At 46.1% G+C, this 20,155-nt stretch overlaps 1 protein-coding gene across 1 annotated transcript in view; it reads left to right on the top strand.

Annotated features, from left to right (window-relative positions):
* ETV6 (ETS variant transcription factor 6) overlaps positions 1-19,893 on the top strand; it is a 140,220-nt gene extending 120,327 nt beyond the window's left edge. The window contains exons 6-8 of the mRNA XM_084275304.1: positions 12,836-12,978; positions 15,756-15,856; positions 19,232-19,893. Coding sequence (XP_084131430.1) covers positions 12,836-12,978; positions 15,756-15,856; positions 19,232-19,337 — 350 coding nt within the window. The 3' untranslated portion in view covers positions 19,338-19,893. The remainder of the gene's footprint in view (positions 1-12,835; positions 12,979-15,755; positions 15,857-19,231) is intronic.
* The last annotated feature ends 262 nt before the right edge of the window (positions 19,894-20,155 follow it).

Raw genomic sequence — 20,155 nt, 5'->3', positions numbered from 1 at the left:
TGGCCCATGAAAATGTTGACTGCTGTTGAAATGAGGAAAGGCAAGATTCTTACCCAAATCTGAGAGAGTCCTGAAAGAGCTCTACCTCCAACTTAGCTTCTGACTTACCTCAGCCACACAGAGTACAGGGGTGTAGTATGAACCCTGCAGATTTGTGGCAAGACACATGTAAGCAACTTCTCAATAGAACAGCTGAAACCGAAAATGCAGTCCCCTGTTCCGAGCGCATCAGCTATGAATGACTCGCATTCTACTACAGCCTACAGAACAGTGCTTGGGATGGGCGTGGGCTACCTGCTAGCTTTGAGCACGGGGAGGTCTTCTACCCCAGAGCTTTGTAAGGATAGTAGTTGGGTTGTTTCGTGTGGGGAGGGAGGTTGGAGGGCAACAGGAATAGGGATTCTCCTCCCCCTTTGAAGAACTTAATCACTTCTCATAAACTTGTGTGGGAGGGGGAAAGACAGGAGGAGTTAGTTGAGTGAATCTTTCACAAGTCTTTTGCTTAAAAAAAACTGCTAATCAACTGGTACTCTTTCTTTCCCACTTTGGAGTTCACCTGGGAAGCTTCTTTTAAAGGAGGGTAAGAAAAACAAGCTCAGCTGATTGAGCTATTAGATTTGTAACAGTAGATATTTAGAGCTTAAACATTGCAAGTCACCACATGTGGTACCTTGGTCATTGATGTCTTCTCAATTTATCTACTAGGTCCAGGTTCCCAGTGCCCACATTTGCTCCAGGTGCATTGATGTGGCTTTTATGACTGTGTCAAGTTGCAGGATGGTCCTTTTATTTTAAAAAATGATATACCAGCAAAATCCGTTCTGCAAATGCAGTTATACCACATCAGTTTATTTTCCTTTCTACAAAATAGTTGTATAGGCATAGTTACTGTGCAGTGGCATATGCTGGCTGGTAGGGAGGGAGTGTGGGAAAGGAGGCAAAGAAGGGTTATGTCTGTATAGTAAAGAGATTAAAAATCAAGAACTAAGCATAACTGAGAAAGTTCAGAGTTTTGCAGCACCTAATACTGCTACCCCTCACGTAAGGGATGCAGCTTCCTCTTCCATTTGATTTTTATTGTTTGCAACACAGGAGTATCTATAGGCTGTTTTGTGCTACAGCCCCTGCTCCAAAGAGTTTGCTATCCAAAGAGGCATAGCAAATACAAGGAAAGGAATGGCACACAAGGGTGAAAGGTGTTGTCAAGCCTTGAAACCATGATCAGAAGCAGGGGTGGCAGGAGAGCGCTGTCCAGCACAGCAGAATGAAGTTACGCGTTACGACGTACCAGTAGACACTCTCTGGCCAGTCCCCCACTCAGCATTGTAGGTTCAATGTACTTCCAGATCTCCTGGCTAGTACCACCTCTTGGTATGGTATAATGCCTCACATCTACAGGTCCCAATTTGTTAAAAACATGTATTATCCAGTTTTAAATTGGAACACCCAATACTCTGCACTGCTGATGAGTCTGGTATTTCCCCATTTGTTCTTCAGTGAGCATCTCATTGTGAGAGCAGCCCGAGCTAGCCATAAACTTGAGAGGCTGGGTACATAACACCCAAGCTCTCTGCTGCTGCTTCTGTCTGTTACAGCATTTAAAGCTAGTCGTAATGTTTCCATGGTACAGTCACTTCTGTGTTGGTGTTGCAGTCATATCCTCCAAGCAAAACCCAAACCTGCCCAGCTGTGCCCATCTACTGCTGGGACAGTAACCTGGATTCTTGAACCCAAATCAGTCTTTCTCGTAGCTTTTCTGGTGAAGTTATGAATTGCCTACATGTGTAAGGCAGTGAGCACAGTGGGTGTTAGCAGTAAAGGCTTGAACCTGATTTCCTCATATAGTCATTTGGTAGTTGGTAGGTGACTTTATTCCAGAATGACAATACTAGTTTGCAAGAAGAACTCTTCTTCTAGAAGAAAGTGACTTAGGTGCACAGACATGTTCACACCAACTTGCCATGGCACTTCATATTAGGAAAGGCCCACAACAGTCGTGTTCTCAGTGTACACAAGCCCTCAGGCTCAGATGTGCATTGCTATTTCATTCATTACTTATCCCCCCTTCCAAAATTGCATCATGAGTTTCACTGCAGTGAATTCTTACCTAAACTGAAAATTATTGCTCTGTTCTCCTTTATAGAAAGATGAGTACTGACAAACCAAGCTGTAGAGACTCAGGTTTTGTCATGTGCTTCTTTAGAAGTATTCTGATTTTTTAAGACAGCAGCTATCATTGCTAGTGGCATAGGAGACTACCTGTGTACATGCCTGAGACTGCCAGGGCTGCTTTCACCACTGGCATGAGGCAGGGTTTGACAGCATAGGGTGCTGACTGGTGGGCTTTTGTGAAGCCCAGACTTTGGGGCAACTGTGACAGAAGCTACAGCCTGGCACACTACAGAAAACCAAAACAGTGCCTTGCTTTAGCATACTGAGTTGCAGTGGAGGTTCAGTCCCTGCTTCCTAGGCAGCCAACCCTCCTTCCCGTATGGCAGCAGCTTATACTTGAAAGAATCTGTGAATCTTGGTGTAGCCATGGCCTGTCACTCCAATTTGGCTATGCCAGTGACAGTGTAATACTGTGTAATCACTGGCCCCTGCAGCCATGTGTGCTTTTACATCTGCAGTACGTGCCACATCTATTCCAAGCCCTCTGTGGAAAGGCAGAGTGCAAAAGTGTGGGTGAGAGTCAACTCACAGAGTTCATAGTCATAGGAGAAATTTTCATTATGACCTTGAGAGTCATCCTAGCATGGCATTAACAATTAATTTCAGCATGAAATTGTCCTTCCCTGCCAGTGCAACTAGCGAGACTGGAGCAGTAGCTGAGTGGCAGTAGCTCGGGTAGCTGGCTGCAGATTTCCTGCGTTACAGCTGCCTCCGTTCTTACTGCGCAGGTACAGGAGCAGAAAGTGCAGGCAGGGCTGGCTCAGGTACACTCAGAAGCCAGGACTGACCAAGCCACGTTGAAAGGTCAGTCATCCTGCTTGTTCTCTACTGCAGCATCTGCATGCCATGGCTAGACAGATGCGGTAAGTGGCTTCAGAGTACCCTCAGACTCCATTGCGGTCAACAGGATGTTAAACACTTTTTAAAGAAGCTTGCCTTTTAATGAAAACATGCCCCTATAATTCCCCTGTTTATTGCACACTTTCTTGAGGCTAGAGTCATGTTGATTCACAAAAATAATTCAGATTTTTCTCTACAAAGCAAGCTCGCATTGCTTTGAACCCTCTTAGTCAAACCAGGAAAAGACACTGTGGTCTTAACATTGTTGATGTTACAGTCTCTTCAGAGAGAAGCCCATTTAACTCTGGTTTCAATACTAATCAATTAGAAGTGGCATACAAAAGTTTACATCAGTTTATGTTAATGCAAATGTAGACCTTTCAACTGGTAGACTCCAGATCCAAGGAACACCTCTGAGAGAGGATTGGGCATTCCTTGTGATTTCAGTGCTCTTTCCTACAACCACATGAGGTTGGATCTTCTTTCCCCTTACACTTTTTTATTGCCAAAGACAGAGCTTGATCTCATCTTGCTCTGTTACTTTTACCACCTCACAGCACAACTGTTTGCAGCATGACAGTCCCAGGTTTCTGCTCTCCTTCTGCCTGATCTCCTACTCAGCGTTTGGGTACAAGACAGAAGCAACATACAACTGTTGCATTGTGTGATCTGGCAACCTCTTTCCTCAGCCCCAGCTTGAATTTACTGAGCAGAACAAACAGTTTTCTGTCAAGAGGTTCCTCCACATAGAAACATTGGCTGTACTGTACCAGCTTACCATCCTGCTTCCAACAGCAGCCAACATTCATGGAAAGAAAACTCTTTTCCCTCAGTAACCTGGACATGGATAACCGTATGTTTGGGACAGAACAACCCTGTGCAATGCTACAGGCTTGGGGAAGAGTAGCTGGAAAGCTGCCTGGCAGAGAAGGACCTGGGGGTGTTGGTTGACTGCAGGATGAATATGAGCCAGCAGTGTGCCCAGGTGGCCAAGAAGGACAATGGCATCTTGGCTTGTATCAAACATAGTGTGGACAGCAGGACCAGGGAAGTGGCTGTGCCCCTGTACTCAGCATTGGTGAGGCCACACCTTGAGTACTGTGTAGAGCTCTGGGCTCCTCACTGTAAGAAAGACATTGAGGTCCTGGAGTGTGTCCAGAGAAGGGCAACCAGGCTGGTAAAGGGTCTGGAGAGCAAGCCTTATGAAGAGAGGCTGAGGGAACTGGGGTTGTTTAGCCTGGAGAAGAGGAGGCTGAGGGGAGACCTTATTGCCACCTACAACTACCTGAAAGGAGGTTGTAGAGAGATGGGTGTTGATCTCTTCACCCAAGTGACAGGTGATAGGATGAGGGGCAATGGGCTCAGGCATGATTTAGATTAGACTTTAGGAAAAAATTCTTCACCAAAAGTGGTGCTGGGCATTGGAACAGGCTGTCCAGGGAGGTGGTTGAGTTGCTGACCTGGATGTATTTGAAAGATGGGTAAATGAGGTGCTTAGGGATGTGGTTTAGTAGAGGACAGGTATGGTTGGACTCAGTGGTCTTTTCCAACCTTGTGATTCTGTATGGGGATGATCAGGCCACCTCCATCTCTGGATCAGTACTCCTCCAGTCCTCAGAGTTATTAAACTCCTTAATCATGAGACTTGGTTACTTTTTCTTGTAGTTTTGTCTGCTAAAATGTCACAGAACTAGGTAGATGTTGAGGATAGATTGTGTCTCAACACAGCAGTAATCCTATTGTAGCATGTTTGTCTTTCTCAGTGTGCTGGTTTGTTTGTTCATTTATTTTTTCCATAGAAAAGATTTACAGCAAGAATCCAGGTGGGGTGAATTGATAAGGTCCAGCCATATGTCTTTCCTCTGCTTTGCACCAGTTCTATCTTTCCTCCCTCTCCATTTGTGTGATGAGAGCAAGCTAACTGAGTAGTTCTCACAATACTCCTGAAACACATCATGGTATTGGCCAGCCTGACTAGCTTCATGCACCACTTAGGTAGCCCAAAGGTCCATTTGACTTGTCCAGAAAACTCTGCATGTTGCCCAGCTTAGGATGTGGTTAAAATGCAATTAGAGCTCATACCCATGGCAAGCCTGAACCCAATTAGGCCTTAGGAGTTCTCTCCCAGCCTTTTTTATTTTCAATTCAAGTGAACAGCCATTAACCTTTGCAATTTCTTGGTTCTGGTTACAGTTTAAACAAGCCCCAAAGTATTGTTGTCTTCTCAGAGACTTACTGACCTTCTCAAGCACGGGCAATTGATCACAGGCAGTAGGTTGAATGTCTGCAGGATGTTCTGGGCCTCTTCCCTCCCCACCCTTGCCCACTCTGCCAGTGTATTCTTGTCATCTTCACGGTGCTGGTTTTAGCATTCACTAGATCTTCCTGCTGACAGATTCTGCTCTCAAACATCAGAAAACCAGCTAGTGCGTGTTTCTCAGGGTTTGTTTTCTTCTGTTTAAGTGATTTAAGTCAGTTCATGGAGAAATCTTAACAACAGAGCCAGCACCAGGTAAGCAGCAGGAGGAAGGGATATCAGGACTTCTTTCTCTCAGCAGCTACGGCCATCTGGATTTTACCAGTTTGCCATTTTGATACCACGAGCATCCCCACGTTAGCTACGCTCCTAGCCACACTTCTTCCAGTGTGCTTAGGGAAACCAGAGTATCAGGGAGCTGGTAGAGAAGTTCTGTTCATTAGTCTCAGTTGTGAGCAGCAGTTGTTTGCTTCACTACGAACAAATGCAGCTGAAGTGCAAATCACCTTGTAAAATGAAGGGGCCCGAGCTTGGGAGAGCTCTTCAGCTGGTAGAAATCACAGAACCATTTCAGACAAATGGAGTCATGCTGGAGACATTTTAGGCTAACCTACTCAGCAAGGGGTAAGGCCTCAGCTGATGTCAGAGGGAGTATGACAGCGTTACTTTGGCACGATCTCTTCCTCCTTGAAGCCATGTTAGTTTCCAAGTCGTCAGCCAGACCGAATGCATTTCATATAATGAGCCTCAGCGCAAGATGTGGGTGGGTCTTGCAGAACATTTCTGTGGTTAAGAGATGCTCGTAGTTGATTCACGAAGCGGGCCAGCTCTGCTTCTGCACCATGGGCCCCACTCAAACAACGGGGGGCTCAGATGCAGCGTGTGTTTTAGGAAATACTGCAGCACAGGGAAACATTACATTCTGAACAAAGGAGATTTTTAGCATGTTTGTGCCTGTGTTGTTAGCAGTGTTACTTAGTCTAAGGGAGCACAGATGCAAGACCTCACGCTGCTGCAACATTAAGACTACCTTGGCCAAATGATACCAGCGCTGTCATCTTAATGGTTGGAGAAGTGTCAGAATGGTAGGCTCATAATGTTTAATTTATAGATCATTCTGAGGTGGTATTTGTGTTCCAAGGGATATATGTATTACTGTCATATAGCCATTAGGAAGTATTTATATGCCAGTTTTCCTTTAAGCGTCTATTCAGAAGACTGTGCCTGTAGACTTAAAGGATATTTGAAATGAAGAGTCAGTAATACATGCATGCACTCACACAGTGTCAGAAAGGATTCTTAATGGCAATATGACAGTCTCCCCATGTTTTCTATCAGTTCTGAAGCAGTGCTCTAAGTGTGGGCAGTAAACAGAGCTTTTCATCCAGAGAGGAGAAATTGAGTTTTACCGTGCCAAGGAGGAGTGGCTGAGGTTGGGCACTTCTGCTCTATGAAAGGGGTGGTTTAAACTAGAGCAAGGAGGCAAGTGTGCTGCTACCAGTCAGGTTTAAAGCCAGCAATTGCTGTTTATGGGAGAGATTTCCTTCTTCTCCCCAAACCCCAAGTGCTCTGTCTCCTCTCCCCCACCCTCTCCGGGCCTGCGCGGCTGCCTGTTTGTCTTGTGCCTACCATCAGCCCTGTGCATCAGCCCAGTGCAGCCAGGAGACTGAGCGGGCAGGCAGCCCCCGAGGCTTTCTTCACTCCAGCTCTGCCGACCTCGGGACTGTGCAATAAATGGCTGTTATTAGTGGGAATGGGAAACTGCTGCCTCTTGCACATGTAGGGCAGTGCTTATGGGGGACATTTTGAGAGCCAGCTAAGTACTCTTAACACCTTATCACTACCTTGTGCACAACTATAAAAATCCCTCTAGAAACATTAACTGCAGGAAGAAACTTGTAGCTATGTCTCTCCATTTGGAGGTACAGTTTACCCTAATTCCCAGCTAATTACATAGTTCAGTCTTGCCCAGCTGAGCTTGCACAGCTCAGAAAACGGTGGGACATGGAAATACCAGGATTTGGGAGCCCTGCCATGTTGCTGGGAGCCATTCGCCATCTTCCCACTTTGGCTGGGTTGTTTGACACCACATTGCCTTAGTGGCTGCCAGTCCCAACGCTCTCAACAGCTAAATCCCTTTACCTTCAGATGGTACAAAATTCAACCTCCTGAGTCCACTTTAGGAAAAAAAGAAAGCAAAAAGAAAAAAGCACGTGTGTATGTTAGGGGGAAATGATGTTTCCTTGTGATGCAGAGAACACAGTTGCTCTCTAAGTAAGCTTATTTTAGCCAAAAGCAGGAAATTGCAGCATGCCCAAACAATTCAGGTACCAGCCCTGACTCAGCTTCCCTGTTGAACCTCCCACACTTTTAAACTTGCAGGGCCTCAGCAACATCCATATGCTTTTTTTGCCATCACTCCGTAGCCAGCGCAGTCTCCCTGTGGAGACTTCCCCCGTGCGACTGCTCTTTTGGAGGCCTTCTGACAGCCAAGGAAGTGATTCAGTCTTCGTGGAGTCATTCACACAATCCAAACTTTCCTCAGAGAAGTGATTTACACTTAGAAAACAACCATCCACATGCAGGTCCCGCTCTCAGTTTCTCCATCCTTCCTGAAAATACATGGAACCCTTTTGATCTTCCTGGAGGGTGCAAACTTGCTGTATTGTCTTCACCAGCCCTCTGTGGAGGTGTCTCTCTTCCCAGTGGAGAAGCTGCTTTCAGTAGCATTTCCTAGCACTGCCTCTTCTTGGGTTTTCACCAGTTTCCTAGGCTGTGGTTGACTCTAGATGCGCTCTGCTACACTCCGAATCCATTACACTCTGAGTTACCAGCTAGTTTTTGACCTGTGGTTTCTACTCACCTGATAAAGGTAGATCAGTTAGTTACTGCTTCTCTGTCAGAGACCCCCCAGAACCTCTTTTTAAAATGTTTTTTATAATTTTTTATTTAGCCATGCAACCTGTGGAGAAAGATATCCCAGGGCATAAATAATTTGTAGCCTAAAACAAAACAAAAAAAATCCTGTGTGCCTATGCTCAAATGTCCCATGGGAAACTTGAGAGGAGGCAAACTGATTGAGGTGCTCTGCAAACAGAGCTCATACTTTAAACTGTGCTGCCAAGCATCAGCTGGTCCACGCTAACACAGAGTGTGTGTGCTCATAGCGCTCAGCAGAGGTGAGAGGAGATGAAGTGAGCCTGAATCTTTTCCACTGGTGTTAAAGCTCATGCTTTCTATTTCCTATTTGCAGTGGCTTCAGGCACAGCTGCCACAGTTGCATTGATGCATTGCCAGCTCGTGAAGTGATTGCAACTAACTCATGTATCTAAATTTGCTGATAGACAAGTGTAGCTTCTGAAGACCACTTTTTAAATGGTTGTAGGAGCCAAGCAGAATTTTTAAGAATTTTTAATTTTCTTGTTGAAGCAAACAGAGATTTAGAGGTCTAAGATACTTGGGTGATTGGGGTTTTCTTGCAAATTCCACTAGCCTACTAAATACCTCTGCAAGTCTGAGCAGCTCAGTCTGCTTAGAATATGGGATGGGGCCCTTGATTGCTTGGGACTTTTCTTGTGAAGATCTTGAGATGCAGATCTGAGTTCTTCTCATTTGTGAAGTATTTATATTCAAGCTTAGCCTGAATCCATTCTAAAACTTAAGTGAACAACAAAAAACAAATCTGCACTTGAATCCTTCTTCGTCTGGAGCTCTGTTGTTAGTCCAATAATTTGCCACCCAGACATTTTGAGCTGAATTTGTTTGTGCTTTCTTGTTTTGGTGAAGGAGGGGGGGCACGTGCCAGGGTGGGGAGAGCATACAGTGAGAGCCAGTGGAAAATAACCAAAGCTGTTGGGTTCTGCTAGAACTGACTTGCTGGCTGCACAGAGGTCAATGTGCAGCCCCAGCACCATTTGATGCACATTGCATGTGCAGTTCCAGTCATGTGTCAAGGAGCCATCAGCTCCTTGAAACTCTTCCAGGGGCCACTGTGGAAGGAATATTAGGGGTTTGCTATCCCCACCACTAAGGGTTGTATTTATACGCTTGGAAGTGTTCTAGACCAGAGTTACTGGCAGTATACTACTGGTTAAAAATAATTACTACAAATAATAAGGTGAAAGTAAAGCTTAGGGTAAATAGTATCTCTGCAGAACTGTAAATATTAGCTATAAGTTAGTATAATGGGAGGGTCTGCCTTGGTCTGCAAGGTCAAGAATATAACAGAACCTGACATTGATGTGCCTCTGGGAGCATCATACCTCCAGCTGACCCCAATGAGGGCCACTCCTTGCAGGACTAACAGTAGTGGCACAAGCAAAATCAGTGAAGTGAATGTTTTCCTATTTGAAACTGCTCCTACCAAGATGGACTTCTCTTGCAGATGAGGTGGGGCTAGCATGGGTGCTCAGGCCAGTACTACACGCTTTGAGGAGAGACCTTATCACCACCTACAACTTCCTGAAGGGAGGTTGTAGAGAGGTGGGCAATGGTCTCTTCAGCCAGGTGACAGGAGATGGGACAAGGGAAATGGCACAAAGCTGTGCCAGGGCAGGTTCAGATTGGATGTTAGGGAAAAAGTTCTTCACTGAAAGAGTTGTCAGGGCCTGGAACAGGCTGCCCAGAGAGGTGGTTGAGTCACCATCCCTGGATGTGTTTAAAAGAAGGGTATATCAGGTACTTAGGGATATGGTTTAGCATAGAACAGGAACAGTTGAACTCAGTGATCTTAAAGGTCTTTTCCAACCTTGTGATTCTGATGGTCACGATGAATTATTCACTAGTGACCCAGACAATAGCATCACTTTTACAGTGATCTTAATGAAGGACTGGGCAGAAAGCAAGCATGGGTATCTTTGGCAAATGCTGGCAGAAAGCAGTGAATTCAGCATGAATCGTTGACATAGGCTCTGCGGGTTTTCTTGTTAAAGTTATCACACATGGCACAGGATGATGAAACAAAAAAGGTAGGTTTCAGAACACAGCAGTATTACCAACTCTCATCAGCTGGTAAAATACACCCTGGGGAGTCAGAGCTAGGGAAATCAAAGGCAAAAGAAAATAAAAAAAGGTGGTTAATTTATTTTATTTTGTTTATTAATTAAGATTCTTGCACTAAAAACACATTTTCTATACAGCCTGTCATTGAAAGAGTTCAGGAATTAATTGCACGTGTGTCAAGGAACCACTTACATGGCCCTTGCTACCCAATTACCTGAACACCTCCCACATAATTAAAGGACACAAACCAGCAGAGCAATATAATCTCCCTTCCCTTCTCCCTTAGAAATGAAGTCTAGAAAAAAAGGTGGTTTTATAATATGTGTGTTTGTAGGAAAAGTAAGTGTGTGTGTGTGTGTGTGTGTGTGTGAAAAATTATATGTGGAAAAGTGATGGAAGAACTGTGCATTGTGACTTTGTGAGCAGAAAGAGGACAGATATTAAAGTGATAGCCTGAGACTTCTGGTTTCACGCTCTTCCACAGCTCTCCTGTGCAGTCCAGGGGGAAAGGGTAGACAGTGGCAGGACAAGGCAGAATGGATTGAAGCTAAAGGAAATAAGGTTTAGATTAGATATTGGGGGAAGTTTTTTACAGAGAGAGTGGTGAGGTGCTGGAACAGGCTGCCCAGAGAGGTAGTAGATGCCCCGTCCCTGGAGGTGTTCAGGGCCAGGCTGGATGGGGCCCTGGGCAACCTTGTGTAGATCCAGGCCTGGAGGTTGGTGGCCCTGCCTGTGGCAGGGGGGTTGGGACTCTGTGATCCTTGGGGTCCCTTCCAACCCAGACCATTCTATGATTCTATGACTGTAACTTGTGATTCTTTGAAGTCACTTGTGCCCAGGGCTGCACAAGGGGCTAGCCACAGCAGTGTTTGGTGTTGGCATTTGATTGCAGCCAGCTACCTGCTTCCTACCCACAGCCGTGGGGTAGGCGGCTGGGCTGTGTATGCGACTTGGGCTGAAGGGACAGGGGAAGGAAAGCTGCTCTGCATCTGTGTGCCAAGAAGGGACCCGTCTGGGCTGGTCAGTGGCAAACACAAACTGTCCTGGTCCCCGTTGCAGGTTATTCAGGGTAAGAGGGAGGGAGCTATCACTGAACAACATCCACATACATGAATGAAAAAAAAAACCCAGGAAAAATTAAAATGCAAATGGGCATTTTGTTCTTTGAAGAAATGTTAGTGAAATTAAGGGTTTTCCAACCAAAATTTGGATTGCCTCTTTCCTTTCACATTCCTCCACTTGTAGATGGCACGGATGAGGTGACCATCAGGGTGGGTTTCCACTAGAACAGAAACCTCCAATTTTTACCAGATGTCATCTCTTCAAAACACCCTGCTTAGTTCTCTGTAAGAGCAGGAGGGGAGAGTAGGGGCACTGACAAACTAAGCTCTGCTTTTAGAGACAGTAGAGGTGTCAGGTACTCTTTACAGGTCAGAAGAGGGAAATACCATCAGTAATGTTAATGCCTAACTGTTTTTGGTGTGATAAATACGTGTGTTATTCACGTCCCTTTTCAAAAAGCATTGTATATTCTCACACTGTGCATGTCCTCATCCCCTTGGTAACAACGTGCCAGCCCCAGACAGGCAGGAATAGAAAGACATGCTGACCGGGATCCCTTTTAGCACCTAGAAGGTAGATGCCTTGCCTGCCCTTCAGCCACGCTATCAGGCCGTCTCCCAGAGGCTGGTTTTGCTGTCACAGTAAAATGCAACTGTACAGCCACCTGAGGGATGGGGATGGTGGTGCTGCAAAGCCCCCATCACTTCTGACAGCAGCAGAGCCCCCGGCTCAGCCCAGTTTGCTTTCCACCCGTCGTGGCTGCCAGGTGCTGTGCTGTGCGGCGCGCACGCACCTTGCGAGCAGGAAGTAGGAGCAGCTCAGCTCTTGGCTTCCCCAGTCTCAAGAGACTGCCATGAAACTGAAAAACACTAAACTAAAACCTAAGTATCTGTTAGACCTTTAATTAGCGACCTAAAGAGTGTTTGCCAAGAGGAAATTTGAATTCAATTATCCAAATAGAAAGTATTTAACCTCTCAATAGCACTCAAGTAATTATAATACTTGGGTGGGTTGTTTTTTTTTTTTCAGGAATCTTAAAAAATAAAACAGAAAGCAAATTAAAAAAGGGTAGCAGGCATCAGGTTTGTATCACATGGAGTGCACAAAGGAAAGCTGTAACACTGCCCATGCTGCAGACCCCTCGTGTCAGTACAGCCTTAAGCAGGGAGAGGAGGTTGCAGGAGTCTTGATTGCCCCACTGTAACAGCCAGCAGTTTCATGCGCATCAGAACACTGATAAACACACAGCTACAATCAGCAGGTCACCTCATGCAGCTTTTACTGTGATAAAGATGCTCAGTCAGTGTCAGAGGAGGCTGTATATTCCAGTACATTTTGCAAGCATCAGTTGATACCAACCAAGCCATTTGCATTTCAGGTTACAGTGACTGCTTCAGCCCTAATCCCAAATGTCCTTTCACTACATATCCACCCAAAAGTTTCCAGTATTAATCCCAAGGGAAAAAAAAAAAAGTCAATATTTTCTTGCTTCTCTCTTTACAGACTGTAGGTTGCTTTGGGATTATGTCTATCAGCTGCTTTCTGACAGCCGGTACGAAAATTTCATCCGATGGGAAGATAAGGAATCCAAAATATTTCGGATAGTGGATCCCAACGGGCTGGCCCGGCTGTGGGGAAACCACAAGGTAAGGAAGAGATGCAGTTTTCCTCCTATTTCACCTCTTGTAGCATCACTGGATTCACTTACAGCCAGGGTGGAAAGGAAGAAGGCATGTGCATACATTCTACTGCTGGAACGTTGTACTCTTCCAATCTACACACATTAGAAATCTAAATCATCCAGCCTCAAGCACTAAAACCTATAGAGAACCCGTTGATTTGGTTTAAGGCATTTAGTTATAAATGCAGTTAATTATGAAATTACAAGGAGTGCAACAGCTAACGGTCCTGCTCTCTCAAGGCATCTCATTCCTTCCTGAAACCTGATGCTAAGGGTGTTCTGGTTAGATGTGGTCTGAAAGGAGCTGTATGTATACATCTCCTCAGGAGCTTTCTGTCTGTGTGCCTGGCTGCACCAGCATTCGGATTTCACATGCTGTCCTGCGACAGACGCTAAATGCCGCAGGTTTAAGTATTTCCTCTTAAGAGGGTGCTTTTGAGGGTGATGCTGCTTTGTTCTCTGGAAAGCAGTTACTGATTTTTGCAGTTTGGAGCTGAGTATGTATAGATATATCTGTATGAGTGTATGCATATGAGTACACTCGTATGACTTATCTGAGTAGTCAGCATGGATTTACAAAAGGGTAACCATGCTTGACCACCCTGATACCCGTGTACAACGAAATGGTCAGCACGGTGGATGCAGGGAGAAGAGTGGATGTAGCTTATCTTGACTTTGGGAAGGCTTTAGAGACTGTCTCCCATAATATCCTCATAGACAAGCTAATTGAGCGTGATGTAGACAAGAATGTGGTGAGGTAGATTGACAGCTGGCTGAACGGCAGGGCTGAAAAGGTTGTGAGCGATGGCACAAAACCTGGTCACTAGTGATGTCAGCTCAGAGAGATTCTGGGGCCGTGTTCATTAATGACCGGGCTGATGGGATGAAGCCCACCCTCAGGAGGTTCTCAGACAGTGCTAAACTGGGTGGAATGGCTGATGCACCAGAGGGTTGTGCTGCCATCCAGAGGGATCTGGACATGGTGGAGAAACAGCCTAACAGGAGTTTTGGGAATTTCACAATGGGCAATGAAATGTCTCCCACCTGGGGAGGAATGGCCTGAGGAGGTGTAGGGCTTTGCTTTTCCCTTCGTTGCCTTTCATGAGACCCCAGGTCCGGGACTGTTTTACTAGGAAGGTGGTCAGACACTGGAGCAGGTTGCCCATAGGAGACTGTGGAATCTCTATTCTTGGAGATGTTCAAAACCCAGCTGGAGACAGTCCTGAGTACCCGTCTCTGGTTGACCCTGCTTTGAACAGTGGGACTGGACTAGGTGATGTCCTCCAACCTCAACTATTCTCTGGTCCTGTACATGAGTATACATAGTCGAGATTTTCTCATGTGACTCACAGCTTACAAGAACATCTCTCTTAGAGGTTTTTGGCTGCAGTGCTGGGAATGGAGAGTTCTGCCCTTACCCCACCTTCACGCTAATCACCAGGTCTTGCCATCACGTCTCATGTTAGGTGTCTGAAACTGAAGCTACTTAGACCACTCGCCACTTGGGAAACACAGTGGCCTTTCAGCATGTAAGAAATGGAAAACAGCACACCCAGTATTTCAGGGGCTTCCCAGTGAGTGGAGTCTAGATTTTACAGGGAAAACGTTGTCGTTAGTGTTTAATTGCTACAGCAGCTCTTTATGTGGCCTCCCTAAGCAGAGCTGTTGCTGTCAGGGCAAACGAGGGGTTCCGCTCTTAGGGAGCATCTCAGACAGGCAGATTAGTCTAATTTGGTAAAGTTAGGTCAACATGACAGACTTCTGCCTCATCTTGGACTGACAGGTCTGTGCCAAGCCACACCCCTAGCAGGGAGCCTTGCAGAGGAAAAGCCTGCTTGTACCAGCTGGGCATGTTCTGCCCCTGGCAAGGTGGCTGCTCTGCGCTCACGCAAACGTGGCGCTGCCAGTGTAGTTACCTCTCTGCTGGGAGTTTCTTTGCCAGCATGGGAACCAGTGCTCCTTGTACCAGAAGAATGCTCTTCTCTGTATTACGTAGCCTGTGGAACCGATGCTGCTGTCCCCATAGTGTCCCAGTGCTATGGGGGCTGCCCACAAATGTCTCTCCCCGCACCCGTCACTTCTGCCTTGTGACACTCAGCTTCAGCAGGGCCAAGCCTTGTCACCCCGCAGTGCTGCTCTGGCTGTGGCCTTTGGGGTCAGCAGCTCCCAAAACAAAGAGGAGGCTCTCTTAAGGAAGCTACTTAGTTTGCAGGTGTATGGCAAGAGGAGAAACAGGCTCTCAGTCTCCGCAGTGCTCCGTAAGCATTAACTAGTTAATGGAGGGGAATCCCAGAGGAGCAGCGCTCTTAGCAGAGATTGCTGACAGATTCAGTCATTAGCCACTCTTCTTGTGTTTTTGGGAAAGGTGGTTTCATTTATGAACAGGCCTGTCATATCCCATTTAGCGTGAGCGTCTCCTTCCATCTAATGTCTCCTCTCGCGGTCGATGAAGGCTTTTGTTAGCTGGGATCTAAGAAACTGTAGGAAAACCTCACTTGGAATTTGTGTGTAGGTTTTCTTGTTAAAATTGCCCTGAGTGAAGAGAGACCCATCAAAAATTTGGTGATGGGGCCTGGAGGGGCAGGATGGGCCTGCAAACAGCAGGAGCGTGGAACATGTAGTTTCTCGAGCTGACTTGGTTACTTTAACTAGCTGTGATAATTCTGCAGCTCCTGTTGGGGCTTAGGAAGGTTTTAATGAATCTTCTCATCACGTTTTCCCTTTTTCTTCTGAACAAAACAGAACAGAACAAATATGACTTATGAGAAAATGTCCAGAGCCCTACGCCACTACTACAAACTAAATATTATCCGGAAGGAGCCAGGACAAAGGCTTTTGTTCAGGTAATTTTTTTTCCTTTTCTTTGCCATTCCTTTCTACAGACAATTAGTTTTTGAAGATGGAGGATTGAATTGTGTGGGGGATACTTCATCGCCACTGCTACGGCACGGGTGACAATGGGCATATATTTGTAAAAGCTGTCTAGACCAGTGCTTCCCAGCTTTCAGGGCAACTGCACCAATTTACAAAAATATGGGCCTGTTTCAATGATCAGTGGAGTCAATAGAAGTCTTTTCACTCGCTGCAAGCAGGCTGTGCCATTGTTTAAGACCATAGCTGAATGATTCATAATCTCAGCCAAACTGCTGGAAAACCCACTTCAGATTCACTTCTCGAACACAGCTGCCAGTGAAAGCTCAGCAGGCATCAGGCACTCCCTCAACTGCACCAGCAGAACACAAGACCATGCCTTCAGTGGTGCTGCCTTCAAGGAAGACAGGCAACACTGCAAGAGCCGTTCATAAAACCTAATGCATCGGTTTGGAGGGTACCACCAAGAATTTAGGAAGCAGAGCCCAAAACAGTGCTAAAGCAGGGAGCTACTTGTACAGAGCTGAGTCTGGTGGGCAGAGAGCAAGAGGTCTCCTGTTCTCTTCAGACAAGATGGGCGAATCCTAGAGCATACGCCTGACCCACAGAGCACTGAACTCAGACCAAAGATGGCTTTGATGTCAGTGGTCTGGATCCAGTAATGTGCATGGAAATTATATCAATAGGAAGGCAGCCTTGGAGTTTGTTTTCTTAAATAGCTAACAGAACTGCATTAGCACTCAAACTATCTACAGCTGAAAAGGTTTCTGCGGAATGTCTTGTTTATGTCAGCTCTTACAAGGAGACTTAGATGGGGGAAGGAGAGTGAGGGGAGGAAGGAATCACAGGCAAAATCAGAAGGAGAGCGAGGGAAAGGAAAGTGAGGGGAAGGAGGAATCACAGGCAAAATCCATTGCCTGATTTTTAACTTTTTGGTTGTTGAGGAAAGTTAAAACAAGGCTGCTCCAGCAGCAGCAGTACCAAGCGAGCCCGGGTCGCTACGGCCTTGTGTGAAGACTGCACTGCCCAGGGGGTGGGGTGCTGAAGAGCAAGTGCTTATCTTGGAGCCTCTCCTTTGATGGGGGCACAGACAAACCAGGAGTCCCCCTCTTCTTAACCAGACTGCCTATTTTCTCAAAACTGTAGAAACCTAATACCCTTGGAGACCTCAGCTCCTCTGTCAGACCTGTCCAATATTGACCAACAGATTCAAAGGTCACCAGGGAGCATAAAGCATGAGTGTATAAACCTCATTTCCTTTGGAAACTGGAAAAAAAAACACAAAGCATTTTTTGCACAATTCCCAATAAAAACTTATTGATGTTGTTTGCTTAGACCTATTTATATCTGAAGAGAAAAAAGAACAGCTGCAGAAAATCAAGCCATTAATGTGCCTTTCTTGGCTATTTCTTGCAAGCACAAAAATAATAGGAAATGTGACTTTATAAGTAACTTGCAGGCAGTTGTCATCTGCTGATATCTGTACAGAGCTTTTAAGTAAAATGGAGTCAGAGAAGGGTTTCTAATAGTTTGCCTGTGTTGTCTTCTGCAACAAAAGAAGTCACAGATACTGTTTCTTCATTAGCTTACAGTTCTGGGGTGATTTTTAAATGCTACTACAAATACCCATGCTTGGAGTTCCCTCTCATGACTTAAAACACAGACCAGTAGGAATACCCGGAGCTCAGCAGTACAGTTCACATGAGCCCATTTCCCACATGGATTAGGAAATGGGAGCAGGCAGAAGGTGGGGAGGGCAGTGGGATCGGGGTTTAAATCGGGGCACAGTCTAGCCCGGAGGCTTTGGTGTGTTTTCACTGACTAGCCAGGGACTGATTCACCACCTCTGAATGCTGGGTTTTCACCACCAGAATGCCATTCCTATCAGCAGCCTTCTTGGGAGTGCAGATGGGAGTGACACAGCAGTGAGTCACAGCCCTCTGGTTGGCTTCTGTTGGGTTGGTGGTTGGGATTTTCTTTTTTTCTAAATGCATATGTGCACATGATTTCCAAAATTAGAAGGGGTGGCAAAAGGTTAGTTCCAGGCTGTGCTGTGCATGTGCTGAGAGGCTCCGGAGTTTTCAGACAACAAGCCCTCAGCTTTATAACCTCAGAGGCAGAAGAGGAGGCAGGTCTGTCGTGCCCATTAGCTTCAGCAGTGATTTTTCTGGGTCAGTGAGAGTAACAAGGCTCCTGTCAGTTGGTTTTGTTTTCACTGGGGCGAGGATACTGAGCTTATCATCAACCTGAATTAAAATCAGCTCCTCTGATGTTGTACTGCTGAACGTTAGCCAGTACATCGTTAATGAGAGACACTGAAATTCTGTAACACTTCCAGCATAAACATCTTTCATCCACATTTCTCCAGAAGTACTTACGAGTTAGGAAAGTGGCTGGTGTTGAAACTAGGATTTCATCCTGTCTGTGCCGCTCGCCTCTTCCTGTGCCATTAAATTCAGAAGGAAGAAGCAGAGCTTGTCCGTGCTATCGCTGCGCAGCGGCACACAGAAGCATCCTGGCAAAGATCAAGGCTGCAGACTTGATCTGCAGGCTGGTGGATGTCCTTTCCATTTCCCATTTCCTTCTGCTGCCATGCCTCCCCAGAGGCAGTTTCTGTTTCTAACCCACCCACCCCCCCCCCCCCCCAGAGTTACTGCGTCAGGACATGAGTGCTGGGAGCCGTGGCATTCATTTACAGAGGAGACTGCTTCCTTACAGTTAAGCTTGCTACAGTCACACGGGAAGGGACTGTCTTTGCTCACAGTTCCCTCACCCAAAAGCTTTGTCATTCCAGGCTTTTTCCATTTCCCAGAGCTTGTTCTGACGTGGTCCTTGGCTTTTTCCACCACTGTTCCTTTGGTATTTCTTACTCCTCTTCACTTATCTACACACAAGCCTGCAGGAACCAGTAGCTCACTCGTGCTCTCTCTCTCCCTCTCCCTCTCTCCCTCTCTCTCTCTCTCTCCCCCCCCAACTTGGAAGCGCTTTTGCTTTGAGGTATGCTGGCCATAAAGGTTCTTTAATGTTTCTGCCAGCAAACACCATAAATGGGTGTACCTGTGGCACACTATCATCTTACCTGAGGACTGCGAACAATATGAGGGAGAAGAAGTAAATATCATTCTTTGGAAAAGACTACGGGGTGGGTTCAAATTTGGACTTTCAGGGAGGAGGGGTAAACGCCTGTGATTCATTGTTGTTGTTTCCCTTCATAGTAGGGAAGAAGTTGGGGCATGCTAAGGCCCAGCAAAGATGATTTGGGAGCTGTAGAGCTCAGGGGCCTCAACATCTTGGAGAAGGTGACAGCTGAGATCACTGGGAAATCCACTTGTTTCTCTATTTTGCAGGTTCATGAAGACCCCAGATGAGATTATGAGTGGCCGGACAGACCGCCTCGAGCACCTTGAGTCCCAGGAACTGGATGAACAAATATACCAAGAAGATGAGTGCTGAAGGGAACTGGTGCGCCGCCTCTGTGGGTCCACGGGAGAAACATCTGCCCAGATGGTTGGAACGGTTTGGGAGGGAAAGCAGCAACACAGAAGAAGCAGTACTTGGGGTCGCCGCTTAGCTTGAAGACCACGCAGGACCTGAAGCACCTTAACAAAACTAACAGGCAGAAGTGGTGCTGGCAGAAAAGGGGAAAAAGCCTGGACTTATGCACTACTTCACTGTTCCTACAAAGTCTCCCTTGAGTTCTTTCTTTCTTTTTGGTTTGTTTCAGTTTTGGGGGGTTTTGTTGGGTTTTTTTTTTCCCTAATAAACATGCAGTTTGACTTTCCTTATCTCACATAGGGCAAGGCATCAGATTATGCTTTTTTTTTTTTTTTTTTCTTTTTTGAAGGCTTTCCTATGGAAATAGAGCTCTTATTTTCTGTGCAAGTCTCATGACATAACACTGCGTAAAACAATAGCGTCACGGGAGGGATTTGCTCAAGGGTTCCAGTTCGCTCCCATCAATTTACATGTGCTGCCACTGGGGAAGCATGTTGAAGCTACCAAAAGAATTGACCACACATACCTGTCAGATGAAGAGGAGTCACCCTTCACGTGTAGGCTGGGATATCCTGCCAGCACAGTATGATAGGGCTCACGACGAGTCCCGCGAGTGGCTACTAACTGCTGGAATATGGACCAAAACCAATCACCTAAGTGCTCCAGGGAGGAGAAAAATAAACGTGACAAACCTCTGCAATAGACTGATGTTGACCTTTTCCCTCCCTCTAGCAAAGAAGTGATAGAATGGAGCAGGGGGGAGAGAGGACAGGGAC

This window comes from Gallinula chloropus, assembly GCF_964237585.1.
Source record: "Gallinula chloropus genome assembly, chromosome: 1".
NCBI lineage: Eukaryota > Metazoa > Chordata > Aves > Gruiformes > Rallidae > Gallinula > Gallinula chloropus.
Note: the sequence above shows the minus strand (reverse complement) of the source record. Positions and strands in the feature narration are given on the sequence as shown.